At 42.9% G+C, this 26,949-nt stretch overlaps 1 protein-coding gene and 1 long non-coding RNA gene across 12 annotated transcripts in view; one reads left to right on the top strand and one right to left on the bottom strand.

Moving 5' to 3' along the window:
- Positions 1-22,303, bottom strand: part of znf451 (zinc finger protein 451) — a 99,515-nt gene extending 77,212 nt beyond the window's left edge. For 3 of the 11 annotated variants that reach the window (XM_069886067.1, XM_069886072.1, XM_069886078.1), the window contains exons 1-3: positions 3,349-3,824; positions 2,365-2,468; positions 94-177 (exon numbers count right to left, since the gene is read on the bottom strand). In XM_069886067.1, the coding sequence (XP_069742168.1) occupies positions 94-177; positions 2,365-2,445 (165 nt within the window). In that variant the 5' untranslated portion in view covers positions 2,446-2,468; positions 3,349-3,824. Of the gene's footprint in view, positions 1-93; positions 178-2,364; positions 2,469-3,348; positions 3,826-22,286 lie in introns of those variants that run through there. The other 8 variants (XM_069886074.1, XM_069886077.1, XM_069886070.1 and 5 more) reach the window with 7 other exon arrangements.
- LOC138736476 (uncharacterized) lies at positions 22,011-25,552 on the top strand. The gene is made up of 2 exons (XR_011340302.1): positions 22,011-22,539; positions 23,728-25,552. It is a non-coding gene; the product is annotated as an uncharacterized lncRNA (long non-coding RNA).
- The last annotated feature ends 1,397 nt before the right edge of the window (positions 25,553-26,949 follow it).

The following is a 26,949-nucleotide window of genomic DNA, read 5'->3' as shown; positions in this document are numbered from 1 at the left end:
CACTGACCTACTTATTACCTCTTGTTTGGTTTCTACTCAAATAGAAACAACCTTTCAAAATTACTCATCATTGAATGTTTTTATAATACTCACCTGGTCATGCCTTGAGATATTTCCTTCATTGTCGTCTTCATTTGACAGATCAATACATTCCAAAACAGGCCTCAATGGCTCTTCCTTTTATCACAAAAAAATTTTTTGTTATTCCAGAGGCATGTTACTGCACAAGTTTGTTGCACTATGCCTCAAATTCTCTATCATTCTTGCTACCATTGAGATACCATTCCATCTTGGTTTACTTTTGTGATGTCATCAATGGGAAGTATCTGTATCAACTTTACTCTAATGTCTATCAAAGCCACCTCCCCCTTCACATTGCAGTCAAGTATCATCTCCTTTACATTTCTGATGAAGGGTCTTCATCCTGAAATCTAAACTCTCTTCCCAATGAGTATCTTGCTGCTTCCAATTTTGTTAATTATCAGCACCTGCATTTTTCCCCCCATTTATCTCCTGCATGCTTCCCAATGAAGCAAAATGCAAAATAAAACTACTCAAAAACAAAAAATAATTAAGGGCATCTTTCTCAAAGCATCCCAGAACTGGGTTTATGGTTAGGAAACTTTCATTTCCCAACCATTAGACAAGAGCTTCCTTGCAATCTATCATAAAAGGAACAGTACTCAAGGCCATGAACAAGACTGAAAAGGCCAATCTGAAGATGGCTATACCTCCAATACATTAATTGTACAACAAATTACCAGAAGATGCATGGAACTGGCAATCTTAGCCCAATCAAGAGTGCCCTGGTACACACTGGTGGATAGAAAAAAGGTACACACCCAAGAAGACAACCAAATGGAGGAGGAGGGAGAGAAGGTCTAGGGGTATGAATACATAAACTAAAGTTTATGAGGTATTGAAAATTACTCAATTTATTTCTGGTGGGATGGAACTGAATTATGGGCAAATTATGTAAACATTTCTAAATCCTGCTTAGAAAATGTAAAGTAGTAGCCTGGTAAGTTATCCTTTCCTGAAACCATGAAGATATTAGAATTATTGGAGGAAATAACTGAACGGAGAAGTTAGTAATTTCTGAGAAATTTTTGACAGGCTGTCTTTTTCGAGCTAAGAGGAGGCTTAAATGACAAAATCCAAGGCTTCAAATTGATTAATGATAGATAAGGAAGACACGTTCTTACTTGGATGTGAGACCCAAGCTCAAGAATCATGAGCCACAGGAACTTTATATTTTAAAAAGAGTCTGTAACTCATACAGTATGAAACTCATCACCACAAGTAGTTAAGAAAAATGCCAAAAATAAAGCAAAGATAGATAAATTGGAGAAAGATAAAGTAACAGATGGGAGAAATGGTCTTACATGGAACATAAAATTATGTCAGCTAGGTTTAATGGTCTATTACTTCATCCAACTGAACCACATGCAGTCAAATTAATTAAGACAGTTGACCAAATTAGCTTTATGAATACAGGTACTTGCTGAAGAGAACAGACTCAAGAAAATGTATGCAAAATGTGTCTCATAAAAATCAACTCAATTCAGGAGTGCAAATCTATATGGAATTAACCGAGATGATAGCCTTTGGATCACAGATTTCAACAAAAAAAATGAATAATATACAAAAGGGTACAATATTCTGAAACCAAATGGGGATTTTTTTCCCCCCATTCCTATCATGCTTTTTAAGAAAGCATTTTACCTGAAAATTAATCTGACAGCTCATTCACTGATACCATAAGAAATAATGTTTAGCACTCCAAGACAACTCAGAAAATAATGAGCTTTATAACATGAGAAATTACTTGAAGCTCAAATGGTATGATGAAATGTACACACGGGAATAATTGCATTTGGTGCCATTCACAGATAGAAGAATTCCTCCTTCGGTTGCGTGAGCAGCATTCTCCCAAAATTAAAAAGACCGTAGAGCAGTGGTTCTCAACCTTTTTCTTTCCACTCACATACCACTTTTAAGTAATCCCTATCTCATAGGTGTCTGTGATTAATAGGGGATTGCTTGAGGTGGTATGTCAATGGGAAGGGAAGGTTGAGAGCCACTGCTCTCGACCCAATTGTTACTGAAACATTTTGCTGAAGAAAAATTGTCAAAAATTCCTTTGGAATTAAGAAAATGTGCACATAATGAGTCAATTAGGGACAATTAAAACAGTGAGTTTCAAACTTTTTCTTTCCACCCACATACCACCTTAAGCAATCCCTTACTAATCACAGATCATCTATAGCATAGGAAATACTTAAAGTGGTATGTGAGTGGAAAGAAAAAGGTTGAGAACCATTGCCATAGAGGAAAAGAACAATCAGGAATGTACAGGCTTACAATAATACATACGCTCACAAAGATCACTTCATCTTCACTTTCAGAATTTCCTGCTGATATCAAAGCATCACTGGATGACATGGCAGGAATAAGGGCGCCTTAGACTGAAAGAGACCAGAAAAAATTGTGAATAGCTTTCAAAATTTTGCAGACACGTCTGCAATATTTATCAGTAGTTTGCTTTTCTTTTAAAAGTAAGGCTTGAAAGTGAAAAAGCCATTTGAAAATTGTCAGCCAGCAACATTATCTCATAAATTTGCTGAATTGTTCCCTGCTTCAACTTAGTGAGCTCACAGGTATAAGCATAAACCCAAGTTGCATCCAGCAAAGGAAACCATTCTCTGGAACCTCATATGAGATTTTTGTGCTTAACCCAACACCCCTCAAACAAACAGGTTTTAAAGGTCAAAATTTGGTGCCATGATCTCAGGAATAGTTGGGGGGGGGGGGGAGGGGGTGTCATTCACTCTCCTTAATTAGCTCATGAGAGACCTGAACCTTCAATGTATCAATGCACCTTGCCTCAATACCCTTATCAAGTTAATCTTAGATTTTACATTTTCAATTTCCATTCTTTAAGCTTAACTATAATTAACATCAATCAGTTCCATATTTCAACTACACCTTGTGGGTATATTTTCTTTGATCACATTCCTAAATATTCTGGTTCCTACTTCAATATCAAACCCTCTCATTCTGGTATATTTCCCTCCCAGAAATCCATCACAATAACTCCTATAATTGTTTTGAACCTCACAATAACTCCTATAATTGTTTTGAACCACACAAATGAGGGCACCCTTTAAATCTTTCATATCTGCGAATATATGCAAACCACGTTGACTGTTTAATTCATTCAACTGTTATTTGAGGAAAGCTACTAACACAGTTGAACTCAATCCCAACAGTTGACATAAAGGCAGAAGGAACAATTGGGATAAAAGGGGCAGTTATGACTTCAGCATTATTTAGTTGTAAACTTACTGAACTTTGAATAGCTATTTCTAATGTAAACGAAAATACTGAACGTCCCTCCCTTTGCAGCTTGTCTTCTTGGAATGCAGCACAACTTGAACCAACTCAACTTCAACGTCTGCACCGTCTGCGAATACAAACCGTCTCCTCCCCAGGGCCACAGGTAAAACGGGGTGAGGGGGTGTCCAATCCCTCCTGTTGAAACTACCGCCAAAGGAGTATCGCACCCAGGCGGCGCCCGTTTTCCCCTGTGGTTAAGTAAGCAGCGCAGTGAAAGGAAGGCGTTACGTTTCTCGCTCCCTCCTCGGTGAACCAAAACCTTGCCCGGAGCACGGCCTCGCCTCCAACCGACGCCGGCCACCCGCTTCTCACTGCGCTTGCGTCAATCTCTCCATGCTGCTGCTATCACAACAGCTGGCGCCAAAGCGGTTCCGTCCTGTCCGTCTTCCCCCTATTCCCCCCCGATCACTGCGCGGCGAGGTGCCCCGCCTCTGACGTCTACCTCACAATGCAGACCTCACGTGTGTTTGCCTGCATCAGCGAGTTAGTCGCCTGCTGAAGTTGCTTTAGCAAAATTACACGCCTACTTTTTAAATTAAAGAAATCAAATGCACAATGTACAAAATGCAATATGAAAGAGCAATAAATCTGTTGTGAAATTGCCAAATTTGTTATTAAGTTGCAGTAAGACTTTTGTATGCAGACCACCTATTTTGATGCTGTTAGGAATTAAAGTACCTTTAAAGAAATTGCTCGAGACAAAAATTGAGAACAAAGAACATTTATTACTACAACAATGCAAAGTTGGGTGCTTCCCCTTACCCTGGGAATACACACACATACTGGGGCTCACCCAACTTTTATACAGTCAATTTCAGTATCAGAATGCCCTCCCCCTTACATTCTTCTGCCCCCCTGGATGGGTTTGGCATAGGTAATCCTTCCTGCCTACGTGCAGTTTCAGTACACTTGGAGGACCAGGGGGTATCCTGTGGGTGCCCCATCATGTCATTGTCCTTATTCACACCTTCCTGATTCTCTGGGCTACAGTCTCTTGATATGCAGAGTTGACTCATTCTATCTAGGGTTGGCTAATTTCATATGTATAAATCTGTGTATGGTTAGCTAATTAGAAATGTATGACTTGGTACTTCTGTCCAGGGCTAGGAGACCCTTATCTGATACAGACTACCTCAACTTCCTACATTCTATTGTACCTTACCATTCCTTATCTTAGTCCTATGGTCTTGTCACAAAGACTAGAAGATTCTTATGTTAATCGTGCTGACTCTGCTTTCCTGCATCCTAAGCCCCAAGCTTATCCTGTTTGAACTGGTTACAGCCATTTTACTGATGAACTTTAGTTTCTTCCATGTTCATAATTTTAGATCAATTTTTTAGATCAATTAAACTTATAGGAATCCCCAGAGGTATCTTTATTCTCCAGAGGTGGGTGATCTTTAAACTCACGGACCTTGACTGCTGAATGTGTAGAAGAAATGTATTAAATGTGTTGATAGGGCTCCATACCTCTAACTGCAAGACAAGAGCCTGAAGCCTCAATTTCAAGTGCCAGTGCACTTAAAGGGACATGCACACTCCCCCTTCAACTGGCTGATCCAGCCACTTTACACATCAGATCCTTTCTTTATCTCACATACACTTAAATTTAAGATGTATAGAACTCACCCTATTTGCGCAAACATTTCTCCCTGCAAATGTTATAACATCACTCAACTCTCAGGTACTCCCTGTGCAAAATCACATTTGAATACAATTTATTTCATAAATTGGAATTAACTGGTAGTTAAATTCGCTCATTCTACAGTATTGAAAAACGATCATTTATGACATTTAATTTTTAGCATGAATTTTAATCAATAATGGTCAGTGACTGAAGTGGGAAGTCGTGATTTATGAAATTATCTCTGGTCTCTACTCTCCCACTCCCTGCACTTCTCCCAACATTCAGGAGCTGGCACACAGTCCCTGCCTTTTTTTTTGTTACTCATCTACTATTCCTTTAACTGCTTGCATTAAAATTTTAGCCTTTGCTTTCTGCTTATCCTCAGATGTCTGGACAAATGCTTTTTGTGTGATCTGTAGAAGCTGGGTTATTCCCTGCTCATGCCAATTTTCTGTCTTTTGTAATTTTCTCTTAATGTCTGGGGCTGAGTTGGTAACAAAACCTGTTAGTACCAATTGTTCCCCTGCTGGGGATTCTATGTCGAGACCCCCATATTGTATATATATATGGTCCCAAAAATTGGTCTAACTGTTCGGCACATCCCTGGGGATCTTCTATCAGGGAGGTCAGTTCTTTCTTAAAGTTACACACTTCAGTACTGGTCAGGGGCACATTTACGAAACCGAGACCCTCTCCCATGGGAACTTCCCGCAGTGGTCTCATCCAATTGGTTTCTGGCTTATTAGGTCTGGGTTCCTGCTCCCTGGGAAATGAATCAAAGGGTTCTGCCCTTTCTTCCTGAAGAGTCTCACGCTGTTCTGAATTAAAGTTACCTCTCTCTCCTGCCAACAGAGGTGGTAATCGAGTGCTTTGTGAGCAAGTTATCATACCACTCCTGCTCTCTTCTCTCTTCTCTAGTGGTGGGGGAGGTGGGGAAGGTGCAGAAGGGTAGGTCATAGGAGGGGAAGGAAAGATAGGAGCCGGCATAGGAGGAACATAAGGTGGAGGGAGGGAATGTAACACATCCCAACCCTGTGATTCAGGGACAAAAGGTTCCTCCTCTCTCTTATCCCTGAATTCTTTCTCATTCAAAACCAGCTGTTCAATGGATCCCTTGAGCCAGCAGGCTGCATATACCCTGCTCTCAACATTGTCTTTCTGGTTTTGATAAAGCCATAGGTTCAAAGCTTTACACATCCATTCATCCTCGGATCCGAATTTTGGCCAGTACACGGAGCTCCCTTTAACTGGGTATTTAACCCATTCAATACAACAATACCTGACCATCGTCAGTTTGTCTTTACCACGGGTCTTTCCTGTGCCCCACTCAGATAACATCAACCCAAGCGGGCTCTACGTAGCTATCTGGTGGTCACGTCCTGTGTCAGGACTCTCTTCTTTACTGCCCGTTATTCCCATGCTTAGAAACAAGTAAAATACCTGACCGTCGTCAGTTTCTCTTTACCACGGGTCTTTCCTGTGCCCCACTCAGATAACATCAACCCAAGCGGGCTGTACGTAGCTACCTGGTGGTCACGTCCTGTGTCAGGACTCTCATCTCTACTGCCCGCTATTCCCATGCTTAGGAACAAGTAAAATACTCTTACCGAGTTCTGGCAGTACTGCTCTAGTGCGCGTCCTTCCGCCGTTTGTTCTCAATGCCTCTTCTCGGATATCACTCGCTTCTTCCACTGACCAGCCACCTGTCGCCCGTGAGTCCAGCTGAATCAGCCGGGGTGCACCTACTCTCGTCATCGGGGTACTCTGTCAGTGGAGGGAGTGTGATCCCGGACGAGCCCCCATTTGTTAGGAATTAAAGTACCTTTAAAGAAATTGCTCGAGACAAAAATTGAGAACAAAGAACATTTATTACTACAACAATGCAAAGTTGGGTGCTTCCCCTTACCCTGGGAATACACACACATACTGGGGCTCACCCAACTTTTATACAGTCAATTTCAGTATCAGAATGCCCTCCCCCTTACATTCTTCTGCCCCCCTGGATGGGTTTGGCATAGGTAATCCTTCCTGCCTACGTGCAGTTTCAGTACACTTGGAGGACCAGGGGGTATCCTGTGGGTGCCCCATCATGTCATTGTCCTTATTCACACCTTCCTGATTCTCTGGGCTACAGTCTCTTGATATGCAGAGTTGACTCATTCTATCTAGGGTTGGCTAATTTCATATGTATAAATCTGTGTATGGTTAGCTAATTAGAAATGTATGACTTGGTACTTCTGTCCAGGGCTAGGAGACCCTTATCTGATACAGACTACCTCAACTTCCTACATTCTATTGTACCTTACCATTCCTTATCTTAGTCCTATGGTCTTGTCACAAAGACTAGAAGATTCTTATGTTAATCGTGCTGACTCTGCTTTCCAGCATCCTAAGCCCCAAGCTTATCCTGTTTGAACTGGTTACAGCCATTTTACTGATGAATTTTAGTTTCTTCCATGTTCATAATTTTAGATCAATTTTCCCATCTCTCACAATGCCTTCAAGTGTAATAAACATTCTCGGCTGGACGGAAAGCATGCAGTGTCGTTCACTCTCATGTTTTAGTTGGTACGTGTCTCCAAGTATTATTGGTGGAAAATGGTCATTGTCGTTTGCGAGAACTTTGGACTGAATGTTCACAATTTCGAAATTGCTTTTTTGATCAATAAAGTGCTTCTGAAATACTGCCATGGGAGTGGGAAAGGCTGGGGCCAAACTCACACAGCACGTTTCGGTATGTGCAATGCAAAACAATGTCGTGAAAACTATTAATGCTTTTTAAAGAGGTACATTTCCCAGTAGGCAATGGTTGGGACAGGGGGAGTGGCCATTTCCAAAAAGGAGCATGTTATGTCGTCAGGATAATATGAACTATTTTGTAACCACGTAGGAATACACCCTTCTCACTGTAGTAACTGTAGTGCCCCACAGTGGGGCGTATGTAGATGTTTTTTTTCCAAACTTTATTTAAAAGATAACAAAAACATAACATACAGTATCGAAATAATAAAAAAAAGATTTTATATTAACACCCTCCCACCCCTTCAGCCAACTCCTTTAAGGGGAGCAAAAAAATATATTTAAATTATATATATGCGTGTGTGTGTGTGTGTGTGTGTATATATATATATATATATAAATGTTAATAACATTTCAAAGTATATCTAAATGCATATATTTCAAGTCCACTTACTAACAAAAGAAGAATGATCATGTAAATTATAAGTAATTTTTTCCATAACAATAAAAAAAGCACCTTTGGAAGACTACACAAAAGAGTCTGGAAAAACAACCAACTGAAAAACCTCAATAAGATAAGCGTATACAGAGCCGTTGGCATACCCACACTCCTGTTCGGCTCCGAATCATGGGTCCTCTACCGGCATCACCTACGGCTCCTAGAACGCTTCCACCAGCGTTGTCTCCGCTCCATCCTCAACATTCATTGGAGCGACTTCATCTCCAACATCGAAGTACTCGAGATGGCAGAGGCCAACAGCATCGAATCCACGCTGCTGAAGATCCAACTGCGCTGGGTAGGTCATGTCTCCAGAATGGAGGACCATCGCCTTCCCAAGATCGTGTTATATGGCGAGCTCTCCACTGGCCACCGTGACAGAGGTGCACCAAAGAAGAGGTACAAGGACTGCCTAAAGAAATCTCTTGGTGCCTGCCACATTGACCACCGCCAGTGGGCTGATATCGCCTCAAACCGTGCATCTTGGCGTCTCACAGTTCGGTGGGCAGCAACCTCCTTTGAAGTAGACCGCAGAGCCCACCTCACTGACAAAAGACAAAGGAGGAAAAATCCAACACCCAACCCCAACCAACCAATTTTCCCTTGCAACCGCTGCAACCGCGTCTCCCTGTCCCGCATCGGACTTGTCAGCCACAAACGAGCCTGTAGCTGACGTGGACATTACCCCTCCATAAATCTTCGTCCGCGAAGCCAATCCAAAGAAAAGAAGACATACTTTCAATTCATTATGCCAATGTGATATACTAATGTCAGTATCATCTTTCCAAGTACTAGCAACACATTTACGCACTACTGATAACACCAAACGGACAAAAGCAATTTGACTTTTGTCCAATCCCAACCAAAAAAAAAAAATCGGTGGATCTAACGGTAATATAAAATTATATAATTTCCCCAAAACTACTTTAATTCCTTGCTAAAATGATTGAACTTTAACACAAGTCCAAACGGCATGTAGAAAAGTTCCAATACATGAGCCACATCTAAAACAAAAATCCAAATTACTAAACCCATTCTTTTTAGCTTTTCCGGGGTCAAATATAATTGATGTAAAAAATTATAATTAACCATTCCATATCTTTACTTTATTCAATTTAATTACATTGTCCTGACACATATTCGCCCAATCATCATCGGGAAAAATAAATACTAAATCACTCTCCCATTTAAGTTTAGATTTCTCCCAATCTGTCTTATCCATACTATCATGTAATAAATTATACATAACTGAAATATAACTCTTTTTCATTATAGAGGAAATCAAAGATTCAAATCTCGTTAAGGTATGCAAAATCATCTCTCTACCATAATTATTTTTTATCAAAGCTCTAAGTTGATAATACGCAAACAAATAATTTACAGGTATATCAAATATTTTTCTCAATTGATTAAAAGAAAGAAATCACCCCTCTACAAAACAATCTTGTATTGTCTTTATACCTTTAGAATCCCAAATCTTTAAATGATTATTTAACATTGAAAAAGGAATAAGCTGATTGTTATAAATTGGAGTTAAAATTGATAATTAATCTTTCGACCATGACACCCTGTTTTTTTAAAATCCAAATCTTTAACAAATATTTCAATATTGGCATATGATATTCCTGTAACAAAATCAAATTCCAGTGAAATATAAATTCATGTATCTCAACCATAGGAATACATGCCATCTACACTTTAGCCCAGCTAGAGGAGGCTGATCTAAATCCATCAATCTACTAACAAACTTCAACTGGGCCACTTCATAATAGTTTTGAAAATGTGGTAATTGTAGTCCGCCTAATGCATACTTCCATGCAACACCACTCTAGTTAATTTAAATGTTCTTTTTCAGTCAAATGTGTTTCTTGTAAAAAAGCAATATCAATTCTCATTTTTTTTATATAAGCCAATGTTCTCTTTCTCTTAATTGGATTATTTAATCCCTGAACATTAAAAGTTGCAAAATTCAATTTAGACAATTTTTTAACTACTAATATATATATACACACTATAAAATAATGCTTCCCCCTATAATTCTTGAAATAAAACCTTAAGAAATTTTTTTTTAAATAACAGAAAAACACAAAAAAAACCACCCAAAGGTAGTAATACCCTAAAAATCTGGGTGTGGTAAACCCACTAGCGGCAGATGACTATCAAAGTTTTCAGTGTCATTCAAACCACCCCCCACCCCAGCCAGATACCTATTTATTATTTCTTTCTTTGGCTTGGCTTCGCGGACGAAGATTTATGGAGGGGGTAAAAGTCCACGTTAGCTGCAGGCTCGTTTGTGGCTGACAAGTCCGATGCGGGACAGGCAGACAAGGTTGCAGCGGCTGCAGGGGAAAAATGGTTGGTTGGGGTTGGGTGTTGGGATTTTCCTCCTTTGCCTTTTGTCAGTGAGGTGGGCTCTGCGGTCTTCTTCAAAGGAGGTTGCTGCCCGCCAAACTGTGAGGCGCCAAGATGCACGGTTTGAGGCGATATCAGCCCACTGGCGGTGGTCAATGTGGCAGGCACCAAGAGATTTCTTTAGGCAGTCCTTGTACCTTTTCTTTGGTGCACCTCTGTCACGGTGGCCAGTGGAGAGCTCGCCATATAACACGATCTTGGGAATGCGATGGTCCTCCATTCTGGAGACGTGACCCACCCAGCGCAGCTGGATCTTCAGCAGCGTGGACTCGATGCTGACGACCTCTGCCATCTCGAGTACTTCGACGTTAGGGATGAAAGCGCTCCAATGGATGTTGAGGATGGAGCGGAGACAACGCTGGTGGAAGCGTTCTAGGAGCCGTAGGTGATGCCGGTAGAGGACCCATGATTCGGAGCCGAACAGGAGTGTGGGTATGACAACGGCTCTGTATACGCTTATCTTTGTGAGGTTTTTCAGTTGGTTGTTTTTCCAGACTCTTTTGTGTAGTCTTCCAAAGGCGCTATTTGCCTTGGCGAGACTGTTGTCTATCTCATTGTCGATCCTTGCATCTGATGATATGGTGCAGCCGAGATAGGTAAACTGGTTGACCGTTTTGAGTTTTGTGTGCCCGATGGAGATGTGGGGGGGCTGGTAGTCATGGTGGGGAGCTGGCTGATGGAGGACCACAGTTTTCTTCAGGCTGACTTCCAGGCCAAACACTTTGGCAGTTTCCGCAAAGCAGGACGTCAAGCGCTGAAGAGCTGGCTCTGAATGGGCAACTAAAGCGGCATCATCTGCAAAGAGTAGTTCACGGACAAGTTTCTCTTGTGTCTTGGTGTGAGCTTGCAGGCGCCTCAGATTGAAGAGACTGCCATCCGTGCGGTACCGGATGTAAACAGCGTCTTCATTGTTGGGGTCTGTGCCATGGCACACGAACCATGGGTGTAAAGGGTGGAGCCAGTACTGCGCGCACTGCACTCCACCTAAAAGCTCCTTTGCGCAGGCCCGAGGACAGGTCCACGTCCTCCCCCTCCACGTCCTCCCCCTCCACGTCCTCCCCCTCCACGTCCTCCCCCTCCAAGTCCTCCCCCTCAAAAGATGCTCACAAACTCAAGCTAGCATGCTGGAACATCAGAACCATGCTAGACAAGGCTGATAGCCACCGACCTGAACGTCGGTCTGCCCTCATCGCACATGAACTCCTCAGACTTGACATCGATATAGCTGCTCTCAGTGAAGTCCGCCTGGCAGATGTAGGCAGCCTCCAAGAACGCGGCGCGGGCTACACACTCTACTGGTCTGGCAAGCCTTCGGATGAACGACGCCTATCTGGTGTAGGCTTCATGGTCAAGAGCTTCATTACCTCCAAACTTAAAAACCTTCCGACAGGCCACTCGGACCGAATCATGTCCATGCGACTCCCCCTTCAAAACAAGCGTTGCATCACCCTCATCAGTGTCTATGCTCCAACCCTCCAGGCAGAACCAGCAGAAAAGGACAAGTTCTACACCGACCTGCGCAACCTCATCCAACGCACCCCTACAGCCGACAAGGTTGTCATCCTTGGTGACTTCAACGCTCGCGTCGGCAAAGACTCAGAAACCTGGCCTGGAATCCTGGGCAAGCATGGCGTCGGCAAGTGCAACGACAATGGGCGCCTCCTGTTGGAGCTCTGTGCAGAACAGCGGCTTGTCATTACAAACACCCTTTTTCAGCAGAGGGATAGCCTTAAGACTACCTGGATGCATCCCCGATCCAAACACCGGCACCCCCTGGACTACATCCTGGTGCGAGAAAGTGACAAACGAGATGTGCTCCACACCAGGGTCATGCCCAGCGCGGAATGCCACACTGACCACCGGCTGGTTCGCTGCAAGCTCAACCTCACTTCAAGCCAAAGCCCAGGAACAGTAAAGCCCCCAGAAAGAGGTTCAATGTTGGAAACCTGCAGTCAGACGAAGCGAGAGGAAACTTCCAGGCAAACCTCAAAGCAAAGCTCGACGATGCAACCCGCCTCACGGACCCGTCCCCTGAAACCCTTTGGGATCAGTTGAAGACTACCATACTGCAATCCACTGAAGAGGTACTGGGCTTCTCCTCCAGGAAAAACAAGGACTGGTTTGACGAAAACAGCCAGGAAATCCAGGAGCTGCTGGCAAAGAAGCGAGCTGCCCACCAGGCTCACCTTACAAAGCCGTCCTGCCCAGAGAAGAAACAAGCCTTCCGTCGCGCATGCAGCCATCTTCAGCGCAAACTCCGGGAGATCCAAAATGAGTGGTGGACTAGCCTCGCCAAACAAACCCAGCTCAGCGCGGACATTGGCGACTTCAGGGGTTTCTACGAGGCTCTAAAGGCTGTGTACGGCCCCTCACCCCAAGTCCAAAGCCCGCTGCGCAGCTCAGACGGCAAAGTCCTCCTCAGCGACAAGATCTCCATCATCAACTGATGGTCAGAACACTTCCAATCTCTTTTCAGTGCCAACCGCTCAGTCCAAGATTCCGCCCTGCTCCAGCTCCCTCAACAGCCCCTAAGGCTAGAGCTGGATGAGGCCCTCACCCAGGATGAGACATATAAGGCAATCGAACAACTGAAAAGTGGCAAAGCAGCAGGTATGGATGGAATCCCCCCCAGAGGTCTGGAAGGCTGGCGGCAAAACTCTGCTTGCCAAACTGCATGAGTTTTTCAAGCTTTGTTGGGACCAAGGAAAACTACCTCAGGACCTTCGTGATGCCACCATCATCACCCTGTACAAAAACAAAGGTGAGAAATCAGATTGCTCAAACTACAGGGGAATCACGCTGCTCTCCATTGCAGGCAAAATCTTTGCTAGGATTCTACTAAATAGAATAATACCTAGTGTCGCCGAGAATATTCTCCCAGAATCACAGTGCGGGTTTCGCGCAAACAGAGGAACTACTGACATGGTCTTTGCCCTCAGACAGCTCCAAGAAAAGTGCAGAGAACAAAACAAAGGACTCTACATCACCTTTGTTGACCTCACCAAAGCCTTCGACACCGTGAGCAGGAAAGGGCTTTGGCAAATACTAGAGCGCATCGGATGTCCCCCAAAGTTCCTCAACATGATTATCCAACTGCACGAAAACCAACAAGGTCGGGTCAGATACAGCAATGAGCTCTCTGAACCCTTCTCCATTAACAATGGCGTGAAGCAAGGCTGTGTTCTCGCACCAACCCTCTTTTCAATCTTCTTCAGCATGAAGAAGAAAGTGACAAACGAGATGTGCTCCACACCAGGGTCATGCCCAGTGCGGAATGCCACACTGACCACCGGCTGGTTCGCTGCAAGCTCAACCTTCACTTCAAGCCAAAGCCCAGGAACAGTAAAGCCCCCAGAAAGAGGTTCAATGTTGGAAACCTGCAGTTTCCATGAAAGCCATGAAAGACCCCAACAATTTATTATTTAATTAAACACAAAATATAGTCCATATATTCAGCCCAATGATTCCATGCCCAACGACGGCTCCGGATCTTCAACATCAAGACTTTGTGTCAACTCTTCTTTCTTTCCATACTTTCCATTCTTTCAATACCCATGTCCATTTCCATTTCCATTTATCCTCCTCTTAGGAGACAACAGATGAGAATGCCCATTACTTCACAGTTCCGGCAAAGAATTAGCAAAAACCAAAGCATCATGATCACTCTCAAAGAATTGAGATTGAAAGTTTCCATTAAAAACCTTCAAAATTGCAGGATAACGAAAAGCAAATTTATAGCCTTTTCGCCACAAAACATCTTTGGCCGTATTAAATTCTCATCTTCTAATAACCTCTTATGTCAAATCGGCATAAAAGAACACTCTGTTATTTTGAACCATTAATGGTGATCGATTCTGCTGTGCGTTCTGTACTGCCATACATAAAATCATTTCTCTATCTTGATATTTTAACAAACCAAGACTGCTCTCGGTGTTTGTCCTAGAAGTGGTTTTCTTCTCAGAGCTCTGTGAGCCCGCTCCAAATCCAAGCCTTCAGGAAAAAACTTTTTACCCAGCACCTCTGGGATCCAATGCTTAAAAAAGTTTATAGGGTTGGAACCTTCAATATCCTCTGGAAGACCAACTATTTTCACTTTATTCCTTCGACTTTGATTCTTCAACTAAGCAATCTTCTTCAATAAATTTCTTTTTTGAATCCCCCAATCTACAATCCACTTTTTTCATTTTTTCTCTATTACATTCCACCTGATTTTGACACTCAGAAAAGACTTTCAATTTTCTTAAAATTATCTTGCAGTGTCAACTGATTTTATACATCTATTAATATCATTCTTAACTACAGTCATTTCCTGTTTCATAGTTGACATTTCATCACACAGGGTATTCATTTTTATTTTCATCTCCATAAATCCTTGATTCACCTGTGTGGATATTTGTTTTGACATACTGTGCATTTGACAAGCAATCCCTTCCAAAACAGTAAACACTGAATCCATTCCACATTCCACCTCCACTTTTTGAGGTCTGGCTCCTTTACTACAGGCTCTTCCTCCTGGAAAAATTCCAATAAGTTAAGTTCCTTTTCTTCCTCAGTCATTGTAGATCCTTTAGCTAAACGGCTACGGGTCTGGACACCTGATGCCGGCACCCCGACCTCTTCAGGACGTCGGCGTTCGGGCTCCCCCACAGCCCATACTTTATCCAGCAATTCTCGGACCCAGGATGCCCCACGCAAGCCAGGCAAAGCTGCCGGACACGCAGGAGCGTCCTCCGACTCTACACTGCGCACCCCCAGGCCGCCCACGTGCACGACTTCACGTGAACGTGGGTCAGCAACGGCCGAGCTCACCAAAGTGTTGATGCCATCTTGCGGAGGCATGATCGGCGCCAAGGTCAAACTCGAACGGGCTGGAGTCCTCTGAGGCTTGGAGACTCCCAACAACGATTCCATGGATTCAGCTATGCAGGTAGGCCTCAATTCTTCCGCACTTTTGTATGGTAATTTTTTCTGAAGTTGAGTTTTAAATTTTTTCACATTAGATGCCATCATAAATCATTGTTATTTAAACAACTGTAAATTTTATTTTTAACCACTTTTATGCTTTTTAAAAAGTGAATATTTAGTAATCCAGCTGGGGAAAGGTGGAATACATGTCTTCCTTCTATGCCATCTTTCCACGCCCCCCGGACATATGTATATGTGTAAGAGTGAGTGTTGTGAGAGATGGGAAAACTGATCTAAAATTATGAACATGAAGGAAACTAAAATTCATACATCAGTTAATGGCTGTAACCAGTACAAACAGGATGAGCTTGGGGATTAGGATGCAGGAAAGCAGAGTCAGCACGATTAACATAAGAATCTTCTACTCTTTGTGACAAGAGCCACCATAAGACTAAGATAAGGAGTGGTAAGGAACAATAGAATGTAGGAAGTTGAGGTAGTCTGGATCAGATAAGGGTCTCCTAGCCCTGGACAGAAGTACCAAGTCCTACATATCTAATTAGCTATCCTTACACAGATTTATACATATGAAATTAGCCAACCCTAGACAGGATGAGCCAACTCTGCATACCAAGAGACTGTAGCCCCGAGAATCAGGAAGGTGTGAATAAGGACAATAACATGAAGGGACACCGACAGGATACCCCCTGGTCCTCCAAGTATACTGAAACTGCACTTAGGCAGGCAGGATTGCCTAATGCCAAACCTCTCCAGCAGGAGGCAGAAGAATGTAAGGGGGAGGGTATTCCTATACTGAAATCAACTGTATAAAAGTTGGGTGAGCCCCAGCGTATGTGTGTATTCCCAGGGTAAGGGGAAGCACCCAACTTTGCATTGTTGCTGTAATAAATGTTCTTTGTTCTCAATTTTTGTATCAAGCAATTTCTTTAAAGGTACTTCTATTTCTAACAGTGTGAACAGTTTCCAAGGATTGTGGAAGATGTAAGTAAGTAGCCTCTTTTATTTGAATCTTGCATCTCTAAGTTATTTCAAAAGCCTCTCAAGTAACACAGAGGCATAACAGAGGACGTGCAGGGTCAATGTCAGAAAGGTCTCTCAGTGGGTGAGGGGGTGGTGGTGGTGCAGGTTACATATCTGTCATGAACCTCCATGCGCCGCCATCACATTTCCCCCTCCCTCCGACGGAAGTGATGCCAGTTACGCTAGAGGCCACCATACTTAAATCTGTCATGCATGCGCTACCTGCCAGGTTGTTTTTTTTTATAATTTTTTTATTTTTCACACCATAAATCACATTAGCCATGATATACACTTTTTCTTTTTCACACATATACAGTGACTTTTTCTCCCCCCCCCCTCCCTCCTCCCAAGCCATCCCCCCACCCCCCACCCCCTCATCCATTTTAGGTATACAATCTAGGTTGCATTAAACCAGTCAGACAATGTTGTCATTCAACAAAAATACACCAGAAATTCTACTGAGTCCATTCTTTTCTTTCCTTCTCCTTCCATCAACTTAGGTAATGTTTGTCCCCGGTAGGTTTTCGCTGTTGTATTTAATGTAAGGCTCCCATACTTGTTCGAATATTTCAATATTATTTCTTAAACTATATGTTATTTTTTCCAATGGAATACATTTATTCATTTCTATATACCATTGTTGTATTTTCAAATTATCTTCCAATTTCCAGGTTGACATAATACATTTTTTTTGCTACGGCTAGGGCTATCTTAACAAATCTTTTTTGTGCATCCTCCAAATCAATTCCAAATTCTTTGTTTTTTATGTTACTTAGGAGAAAGATCTCTGGATTCTTTGGTATATTGTTTTCTGTTATTTTATTTAATATCTGATTGAGATCTTCCCAAAATTTTTCTACTTTCTCACATGTCCAGATTGCATGAATTGTTGTTCCCCTTTCTTTTTTACATCGAAAACATCTATCAGATACTGTTGGGTCCCATTTATTTAACTTTCGAGGTGTAATGTATAGTCTGTGTAACCAGTTATATTGTATCATACGTAGCCTCGTATTTATTGTATTTCTCATCATTCCAGAACATAATTTCTCCCATGTTTCCTTTTTTATCTTTATATTTAAATCTTGTTCCCATTTTTGTTTAGTTTTACCATTTGTTTCCTCATTCTCCTTTTCTTGCAGTTTAATATACATATTTGTTATAAATCTTTTGATTAACATTGTATCTGTAATCACATATTCAAGGTTACTTCCCTCTGGCAAACTCAAATTGCTTCCTAACTTATCCTTCAAGTAGGATCTCAGTTGGTAATATGCCAGCGCTGTATCTCCAGTTATATTGTACTTATCTCTCATTTGTTCAAAGGATAAGAATCTACTTCCTGAAAAACAATTTTCTATTCTTTTAATCCCTTTTTTTTCCCATTCTCTAAAGGAAAGGTTATCTATTGTAAAAGGGAGTAGCTTATTTTGCGTCAATATTAGTTTTGGTAATTGATAATTTGTTTTATTTCTTTCTACATGAATCTTCTTCCAAATATTGAGGAGATGATGTAATACTGGAGAAGTTCTATGTTGTACCAATTTTTCGTCCCATTTATATAATATGTGTTCAGGTATCTTTTCCCCTATTTTATCTAATTCTAATCTCGTCCAGTCTGGTTTTTCCCTTGTTTGATAAATATCTGATAGGTATCTTAATTGTGTGGCTCTATAATAATTTTTAAAGTTTGGCAATTGTAAGCCTCCTTGTTTATACCATTCTGTTAATTTATCTAGTGCTATCCTCGGTTTCCCCCCTCTCCATAAAAATTTCCTTATTATTTTCTTTAACTCCTTGAAGAATTTCTCTGTCAAGTGTATTGGCAATGCCTGAAATAGGTATAGTATCCTTGGGAAAATGTTCATTTTAATACAGTTTATCCTTCCTATCAGTGTTAGTGGTAGATCTTTCCAATGCTCTAAATCTTCCTGTAATTTTTTCATTAGTGGATTATAATTGAGTTTATATAATTGGCCTAGATTTTTTTTTATTTGTACACCTAGGTATCTTATTGCCTGCATTTGCCATCTGAATGGAGATTCCTTCTTAAATTTTGAGAAATCCGCATTATTCATAGGCATTGCTTCACTTTTATTTACGTTTATCTTGTAACCCGACACTTCTCCATATTCCTTCAATTTCTTGTATAGTTCTTTTATTGATAGTTCTGGTTCTGTTAAGTACACTATAACATCATCCACAAATAGACTGATTTTATATTCCCTGTCTTTTATTTTTATTCCTTTTATATTCTTATCTATTCTTATCAATTCTGCTAGTGGTTCTATAGCTAGCGCAAACAATAAAGGTGATAGTGGGCATCCCTGCCGCGTTGTCCTGCTTAAGTTAAATTGCTTTGATACATGTCCATTTTCTGTCACTTTCGCTAACGGTCCCTTATATAATGCTTTAATCCAATTAATATACTTCTCTGGTAAACTGAATTTTTGCAATACTTTGAACAAATAATTCCATTCTACTCTGTCGAAGGCCTTCTCTGCGTCTAAAGCAACTGCTACTGCAGGTGCTTTATTTCCTTCTACTGCATGAATTAAGTTAATAAATTTACAAATATTGTCTGTTGTGCGTCTTTTTTTGATAAATCCAGTTTGGTCTAAATTTACCATTTTCGGTACCTGTTCTGCTAATCTGTTTGCTAATAGTTTAGCTATTATCTTATAATCTGTGTTTAGCAAAGATATTGGTCTATATGACGCTGGTGAGAGTGGATCTTTCCCTTGTTTTAGTATTACTGTAAGTATTGCTGTTTTACATGAATCTGGTAAGTTTTGTGTTTCATCAATCTGGTTGATTACATCCAGGAGGGGCAGTATTAATAAGTCTTTAAATGTTTTGTAGAATTCTATTGGAAATCCATCCTCTCCTGGTGTCTTATTATTTGGTAATTTTTTTATTATCTCTTGTATTTCTACTGTTCCAAATGGTTCTGTTAATTTATTTTGTTCCTCTATTTGTAGTTTTGGTAGTTCAATTTTAGTCAAAAATTCATCTATTTTCCCTTCTTTCCCTTCGTTTTCAGTTCGGTATAATTGTTCATAGAATTCTCTAAAGTTTTCCTTAATTTCTTTTGGATTATATGTAATTTGTTTGTCTTTTTTCCTTGATGCCAATACCATTTTCTTAGCTTGTTCTGTCTTAAGCTGCCATGCTAGGATTTTGTGCGTTTTTTCACCTAGTTCATAATATTTCTGTTTTGTCTTCATTATATTCTTCTCTACCTTATATGTTTGTAATGTTTCATATTTTATTTTTTTATCCGCCAATTCTCTTCTTTTAGTTGTATCTCCAGGTTGTTGTTCTTCAAGGAATGAATATAACTTGGTGTCAGAAGTGTGTGTGTATAGAGTAAGAAGACAATAGTTCCCATCATGGATAAGTCAAGTCCTCCCACACTGATACAGTTTACCAGCAATCTAACCAATAATTAATAATTCAAACAGTGATTCAACATTTATTTTGAGGCTGATGGAGCGGGAGAGACTGATTAAAAATGGAAAGCATCTACATTTCTACACGTGCTGGGTGAAGATGCCTTGGACATCTATAACAGTTTTCATATTGATAAGACAGACAGCTTTCACGTTAGACACTCTGATGACAAAATTTATGGAATATTTTGCTCAAAGTGAAAACTTCACATTTGAGAGAGTTCTTTCCTGTGACCAGAAACAAGGTTATAAGCTTTGGCTAATACTAAGCCGAGCTTCACATACCAAGTAAGTCTGTGAATTTGGAGATTTGAAAAAACTCATTATTAGAGACAAAATAAGTTTGCAGAATTCCAGATAATGGGCTTAGAGCAGGGGTGTCAAACTCAAATTCACGGAGGGCCAAAATTAAAAACTTGGACTAAGTCGAGGGCCGAACTAAATATTTATTGAAAATTTTCAACAACATCTGCATGTTTTCTCTTCTTTCAACATATCTAATGTTAAACTTTAGGATATAACTTTAGGAGGATAATGTTACAGGTCAGGAGTAGGTAGCTCAAGTCCACCCTTTGCTTGACCTGAGGGAAACCTATTTGGTCCCTGTGGAGATGTAGTCAGCATTCACAGGCTGTGTCCATTTTGGCCTGCATCAGGACTCAGCATTTCCTGCTCACTCCTCAGGCTCTAGGCCTCTATTCACCCTCGACCCACCATCCCTCTACCTGACCAGTCTTTTACCCAACCTCTACTCACCCCTCACTCCACTCGCTCTGCCTCTACCCACCCCATCCTATACATGCCCCTCTACTGCCTCTCCCCTCAACCTGTTCCTCCCTCTACCCGTCTCTCACCCTCTAATCACCCTTCCCCTACTCGCCCTGCCCCTCCCCTTTTACCTCTTCCCTATCCACCCCTCCTTCTACTCATCCCTCCCTCTAACTGCCCCTCGCACCACCATAACTTCCCCTGCCCATTACTCCTCACCTACACCCTCTGCCCACCCCTGCTTACCCACCCACTCAGGCCCAGCGCGCTGCCGATCAGCCTTTGCGGACAGCCACCATCTCTCTCTTCACATGCAGGGCCGAACCAGCCGTCCCTGGGGTCCGCGCGGGTGCAAGCGCTGAAGACTGTGGCGACCGGGAGAAGTGCGCACGCGCTGTGGAAGGGCCGTCCGGTGCCAGTCGCGCGGGGCTCGCGCTGCCCGGGGGCCGTGCGCAGCCTGCCATGTCCGTCGCACCGACAGGAAATCACAGGCGCTCACCCATCTGCCGCACCGCTCGACAGGTGGGAGAAGTGACTGGTTGTGCGGGGATCCTTCCAACTGGCTTGCCGGCTGATGACATCGACAGACTTCTCGTGTTACAATTTCTCGTGTTACAATGGGGAAGGATGTGCAATGAAGGGGGAGGATGGTGGGGGTGACATGACCAAAAAACAGCATCAGCTCTCGCTGCAGGGCGGGCCAGAGTTTGACATGTGTGGCTTAGAGAAAGAGTGTTGTGTGAAAAACGTTGGACACTGGGAAAGGCTGTGTATAGGGCAGCAGAGATCACACGAGCACAACCTAAGGAGCTGCACAGGATAGACACAACAGTGCATACAGTGAAAATAGAGCAGCAGAGTACCAGGGATTTACCAAAGCGACAGCAAAGCAAAGAGGTAGGTTCAAACAGCAAATGCAGCAGGTGCGGAGGTAGACATATTCCAAAGATATGTCCTGCCGATGGAAGCTCCTGCAATAAATGTGGGAAGAAGAATCATTTCACAAAGTGGTGCAAAGTAGTGGACGAAGAAGTAGAGGAATTATTAGTGGATTCACTATAGAATACTGCTGGCAAAATGGAATGGATCGTTCCAGTGTCTGTGACTGAGACAGTGATTCCACTTAAGCTCGACACCGACCGGAGCCCAGGTGAACCGTAAAGAGCAAGATTTATCCAGTGAAATTAAAAGTGACAGGCTACACTGGAGCGAACGTTCCAAGAAAAGGGGGCTGCATGGGGAAGGAAGTCACGTGATGCTGGAGTGACCGGTCAGGGAGAACCAGCCCTCCTCGAAAAAAAAGGGAAAAGAGGAAGAAAAAAAATGAAGCTTAAAAAAAAGTAATTCAAGAAAGACTAGAAGCTGACTCCAAAAAAGCAAAGTTCAGAGGGACAGACAAAGATGAAGAAAGAAAAACACCGGAAAGGAAAGAGGAAAGCCTTACCTGCACACGGGAACAGGGAGTCCCCGTGAAGAGGATCGTCCGGCCTCCGAAGCTGGGCGGGTCCCAGCGCAACAGCTCCCTCCTCCAGGACGACTCGCAGAGGCCGGGGAAAGAGTCGCAACTGCGCACGCGCGAGGAGCCCAGCCAGCAGAATTGAGAGAGGATGCCGACAGGAGATGCGACCGGCACACCAGAGAAAGGGCACGGAGTGAAGAAAAGGAGAAAGGCAAAGAACTAGATGAGAAAATAGAAGGTAAAAGAGATAAGCAGCTTATAGATAAAGATTATTTTAACAATCAGATATGCTGGAGCACCGGCGGGGGAGAAGGAGGCGCAAGCTCGCCTGGCAGACACCTCCTGCGCATTCACGTGGCCTGCCCACAGCCGCATTTTGCCAAAATATGTGGCTTGACAAGAGGCAATTGACCACCTGAAAGTGCCGACTGACTCTGCTCCTCCCCCACTTGAAACAGTCTCTCCTGCCCTCAAGGCTGAGCTCAGAGTCCTGCTGAGACAAGAATTGTTCTATCTGCCAGGAGGAATCCTCACCCATGGGGTGGCAGAACCCAATCCCCCTCCTATAGGATGAAGGCCAGGGCTCCCGGCACATTTGTTCCACTGCGCACTCCTGTCCAGGGGACCTGAGGCCACATATTCCTGTAACAATCTTAATAGTGCCTTTCCCTGTATACATTCCAGAAATCAATGTTTTACAGAAACAATCCTTTTATACCAACAGGGGCAAGTTTATCTTCAGGGATGCAAGGGCTACAATTGCCGATGGGACAGGTGCCCCCCCCTTCCAAGATTGTGTGTAGCCCACAGTACAGACCCTGCAACAAGAATGCTTTCTTTTCCTCTCCATTTTAACTCACAAGAGCAATTTGCAGTTGACACAGGAGACAAGACACACATTCCACAGTTTAATCTCATAAGAGCAATTTGCAGTACAAGAGACAAGTCATAATCCACAGTTTAATCTTCTGCAGTGTACAACCTATTCAACCTTTCTCAGAGGTGTCAATTGTCCATTATAACATTGTTTCAGAGGCCCTTCACATGCTAATCTCCTTCAAGGTTACAAGGCTGGCTCATTAACATTGAAAAGGTGCAGTGCCCCAGCCAGAATGTCCTGTTTTTGGGGATACAATGGTGCTCAGGCCAAAGAGATATTTCTGAGACTGCCAAGAATGAAACTTTGAATTTTTCATCCCCTCATATAAAACAGACTCCCAGAGCCTCGTGGGCCTCCTCTAAGTTATTGGCAGCAGAACATATCCCACCTTACCATGCTCTTGAACCACCCTATAGGGTTTCCCATAAGAAAGCCACATTTCTATGGGGACCAGGACAACAGGTTGCTTTTGACACAACAAAGCAAGCTGTTGAACGAGCACTGCCACTTGCCGCCTGCCAAGCAGCTGTTCCTTTTAAATTACAGATCTCGGCCAGTAAGGCAGGTGCTGAATGGAATCTCAGGCAGAAGATCCAAGGGTGCAGAGTCCTCCTAGTCTTCTGGACAAAATCAACCCATTTGATACCAGGACATCAGTCAACACTTTTCTCAGGGTTGTTAATGATTTTGCAGCACCTGTACAGTGACACTGAACTGACTACTGACCAACAAGACAATTTGTCACGTATTATGCAAAAAAAGTCTCAGTGAGAGAACAGCTGTTACTCTGGAAACTTTCACTGGACATTCTATCTTATCAAGCCTTTAACTTTTTTAAAATGGCATGCTTAGCTGTGGTTTTTACTTTGCATAATGTCTCAGCACACTCAAAGAAACTGAACATACAATTTATAGATACATAATTGCAGTGTGGATGTAAAGTTACAGTTTGTGAGTTGACTATGTTAGGAAACATTGTATATAGTGTATTTCACAATGACAGCATCACCCCAGAAATTCCCATTAACAGAAAAACACCTCATGGGGTGGGGGCTGTGGCAGCTTTTATTTAAAAACATTAAATTAGCTAACTTTCTGTCCTAACTCCTCCTGGCTATCATTACAGGGATCCAACACAGGCACTTGGGGCACCTGTTGGGAGAGAACATGATCGGGAATGACATCCTGGTGTCAAACGTCAGCCCAGAAAAGCAGGTTCCCCAGGTACACCCTGGATGTATACCTGCTGACCTGCCCCCTGCCTCACCATGGGGTAGCATGGTGACAAGCATCTGGGCTCTGTGCTTGGGGAGCACCCAAACATTGAGGCCAAGGCGTGGAGCGTGCAAGCCAAGAGAGGGCTCTAGCACCTGATGGATGACCTTGCACTGCCTGCTTGCAGACATTGGTGGTAAGGGTGCTCACATTTGCCAGCTAAGCCAGAGAACCCAGGCAAAGGAGTTGGTGACCAAAAAAAATTCTTTTTTCTATCCTCCCCTCTGACACTGGGGAGCAGTTCCCACAGCACCCTGCCCCATTAGTAACACAATGACCCTGTTTGGTCAGGAGTGGGGGTGGTGGGGGGGGGGGGGGTGCTGGTGAGGTGTTGTCATTGAATTTGACAATGTGCCTTGTCCAGCATTCTGACAGCACCAGTGTATATATTGACCCACTTGATCAGTATTGTTTTTTTAAATTGTTTTGCAACATACATTGTTATTGATTGTCTCATGATTGGCGAGTGGTGTGACCTCCGGGGGGTGGATTGTATTGGGAAGGGTTGCAGCTGTCACGTGACAGCACTGCTCCCTACCTAGTCGGAGGACACACCAGGTGCCAATCAAGGTTTGGTTCCGCTCCACCCATTAGTGCACACCTTGCTGTTGGCTACATGTAAATTACCTGGACTGCATTCTCCAGCCTGCCTGTACTTGGCCTTGGGCCATTGGCTGTTGTAATTAGATTAATCCTCCTTCCACTGAGCTATTGACCCCCAGTAAATGATGTGGGCTTGTCCCTCCAGCACGGGAATGGTGCCATGTGCTCTTTGTTCTCCCTCTTTGCCAGCTTGGGACCACCCTGCTTCACTCCAGGCCTAGAAATGTGGAAGGGTGCTGGAGAAACTGTTGATAAGACGTGCACTGTTAAAAGAGTTGGGAGCATTTAATTAGTGTCCCTTGTAGCATAGAGCTGTGCCTGCACTGAGTCAAAGGGTGGTGGGGCATCATAGTGATTTTTCCCTGATCGTTGTATGTACCAGTTCATTGTGTGTGTGTGTGTATGTATGTCTCTGTGTGTATAGAGGTTTGGCTAACATATCGACCCTGTTGTTCCATTTCCATCCCTGAAATAAACGTGTACTTTGAACCTCCACTTTGGTCTGATTCTTAACCTGTGGGACCCACACGAACCCGAACAACAGGCTGTATGGTGATCTTCAAACACAAGGGTGGCATCTAAAATCATAGCTACTGATTGCAGAAAAGAGAGTAGTCATTATTAGGTCTGAGTGCATAGGAAGAGCTCAACATGGTGAAAAGAGTTTTCATAGTGGCTTCACAGATCTAAGATGAGCACACAACACTCATGGAAGAGTATGCAAATGTCTTTGAGGGACTTGGATATCCGTCTACCTGGTGTACACAAGATCCACGTAGATGAGACAGTAGCTCCTGTTGTCCTTGCATGTGGGGAAGTTCCATTTCCACTTTGAGACAAACTTAAACAAGAACTAGCACACATGGAACAGATGAAAGTCATACAGAAAATTGAAGAACCTACAGATTGGATCAGTTCACTGGCCATTGTGCAAAAGAAAAATGGAGCATTTCATAAATGTCTGGACCCAAGAGATCGGAATAAAGCCATCAAGAGAGAGCATTTTAAATTGGAGACATTGGACTCTTGTGAGTGAGGAAACCGGTTTGGTACGTCTCAAAGGCGAGAACTCTGGACACTCAGTTTTGGTAGTGAAGGATTTTATTTACAGAATGCAAGTTTGGGAAATGGTAATAAATACAACACACACAGTTTACAGCAGCCATGGGAAAGTAAAGCAGCACACATACAATTAATAATGAACATGGGGAAAATAGTGTGGGAACAAAATACATGTGTGTGCGAGCGCTCACACACACAGGTACATACAGTGTTCAAGCAAAAGTCACTACGATGCCCCACTACCCCTTGACTCAGTGCAGACATGGCTCTATGCTACAAGGGACACTAGTTAAACACTCCCAACCCTTTTAACAGTGCACATCTTGTCAACAGTTTCTCCAGTGCCCTTCCATGTTTCTAGGTCTGGAGTGAAGCAGGGAGGTCCCAAGCTGGCAAAGAGGGAGAACAAAGAACACATGGCACCTTTATAGTGCTGGAGGGTCCAGCCTAGGTTGTTACCAGAGATAATTGGCTCGGTGCCAGGAGGATTAATCCAATTACATCAGCCCAAGGCCAAGTACAAGCAGGCTGGAGAGTCCAGTCCAGGTGTAAACTAATGAGTAAGGTGCGACCAAACCTTGACAACCACAACCCTTCCCAATACAGGGAGGAAATCATGTCCTGGTTTGCAGGTGCCAAGTGATTTATCAAGCTTGACACATCATCGGGTTTTGGCAAATGAAGCTTAATGAGGGAAGTTCGAGACTATGCACTTTCAATACTCCACAAGGAAGATACCACTTTCTTTGGCTACCATATGGGATCTCCAGAAGTCTACTATAAAACCATCCACATGATCTTTGAAAGTATACCTGGAATTGAGACCAG

This window comes from Narcine bancroftii, chromosome 6, assembly GCF_036971445.1.
Source record: "Narcine bancroftii isolate sNarBan1 chromosome 6, sNarBan1.hap1, whole genome shotgun sequence".
Classification (NCBI taxonomy): domain Eukaryota; kingdom Metazoa; phylum Chordata; class Chondrichthyes; order Torpediniformes; family Narcinidae; genus Narcine; species Narcine bancroftii.
Note: the sequence above shows the minus strand (reverse complement) of the source record. Positions and strands in the feature narration are given on the sequence as shown.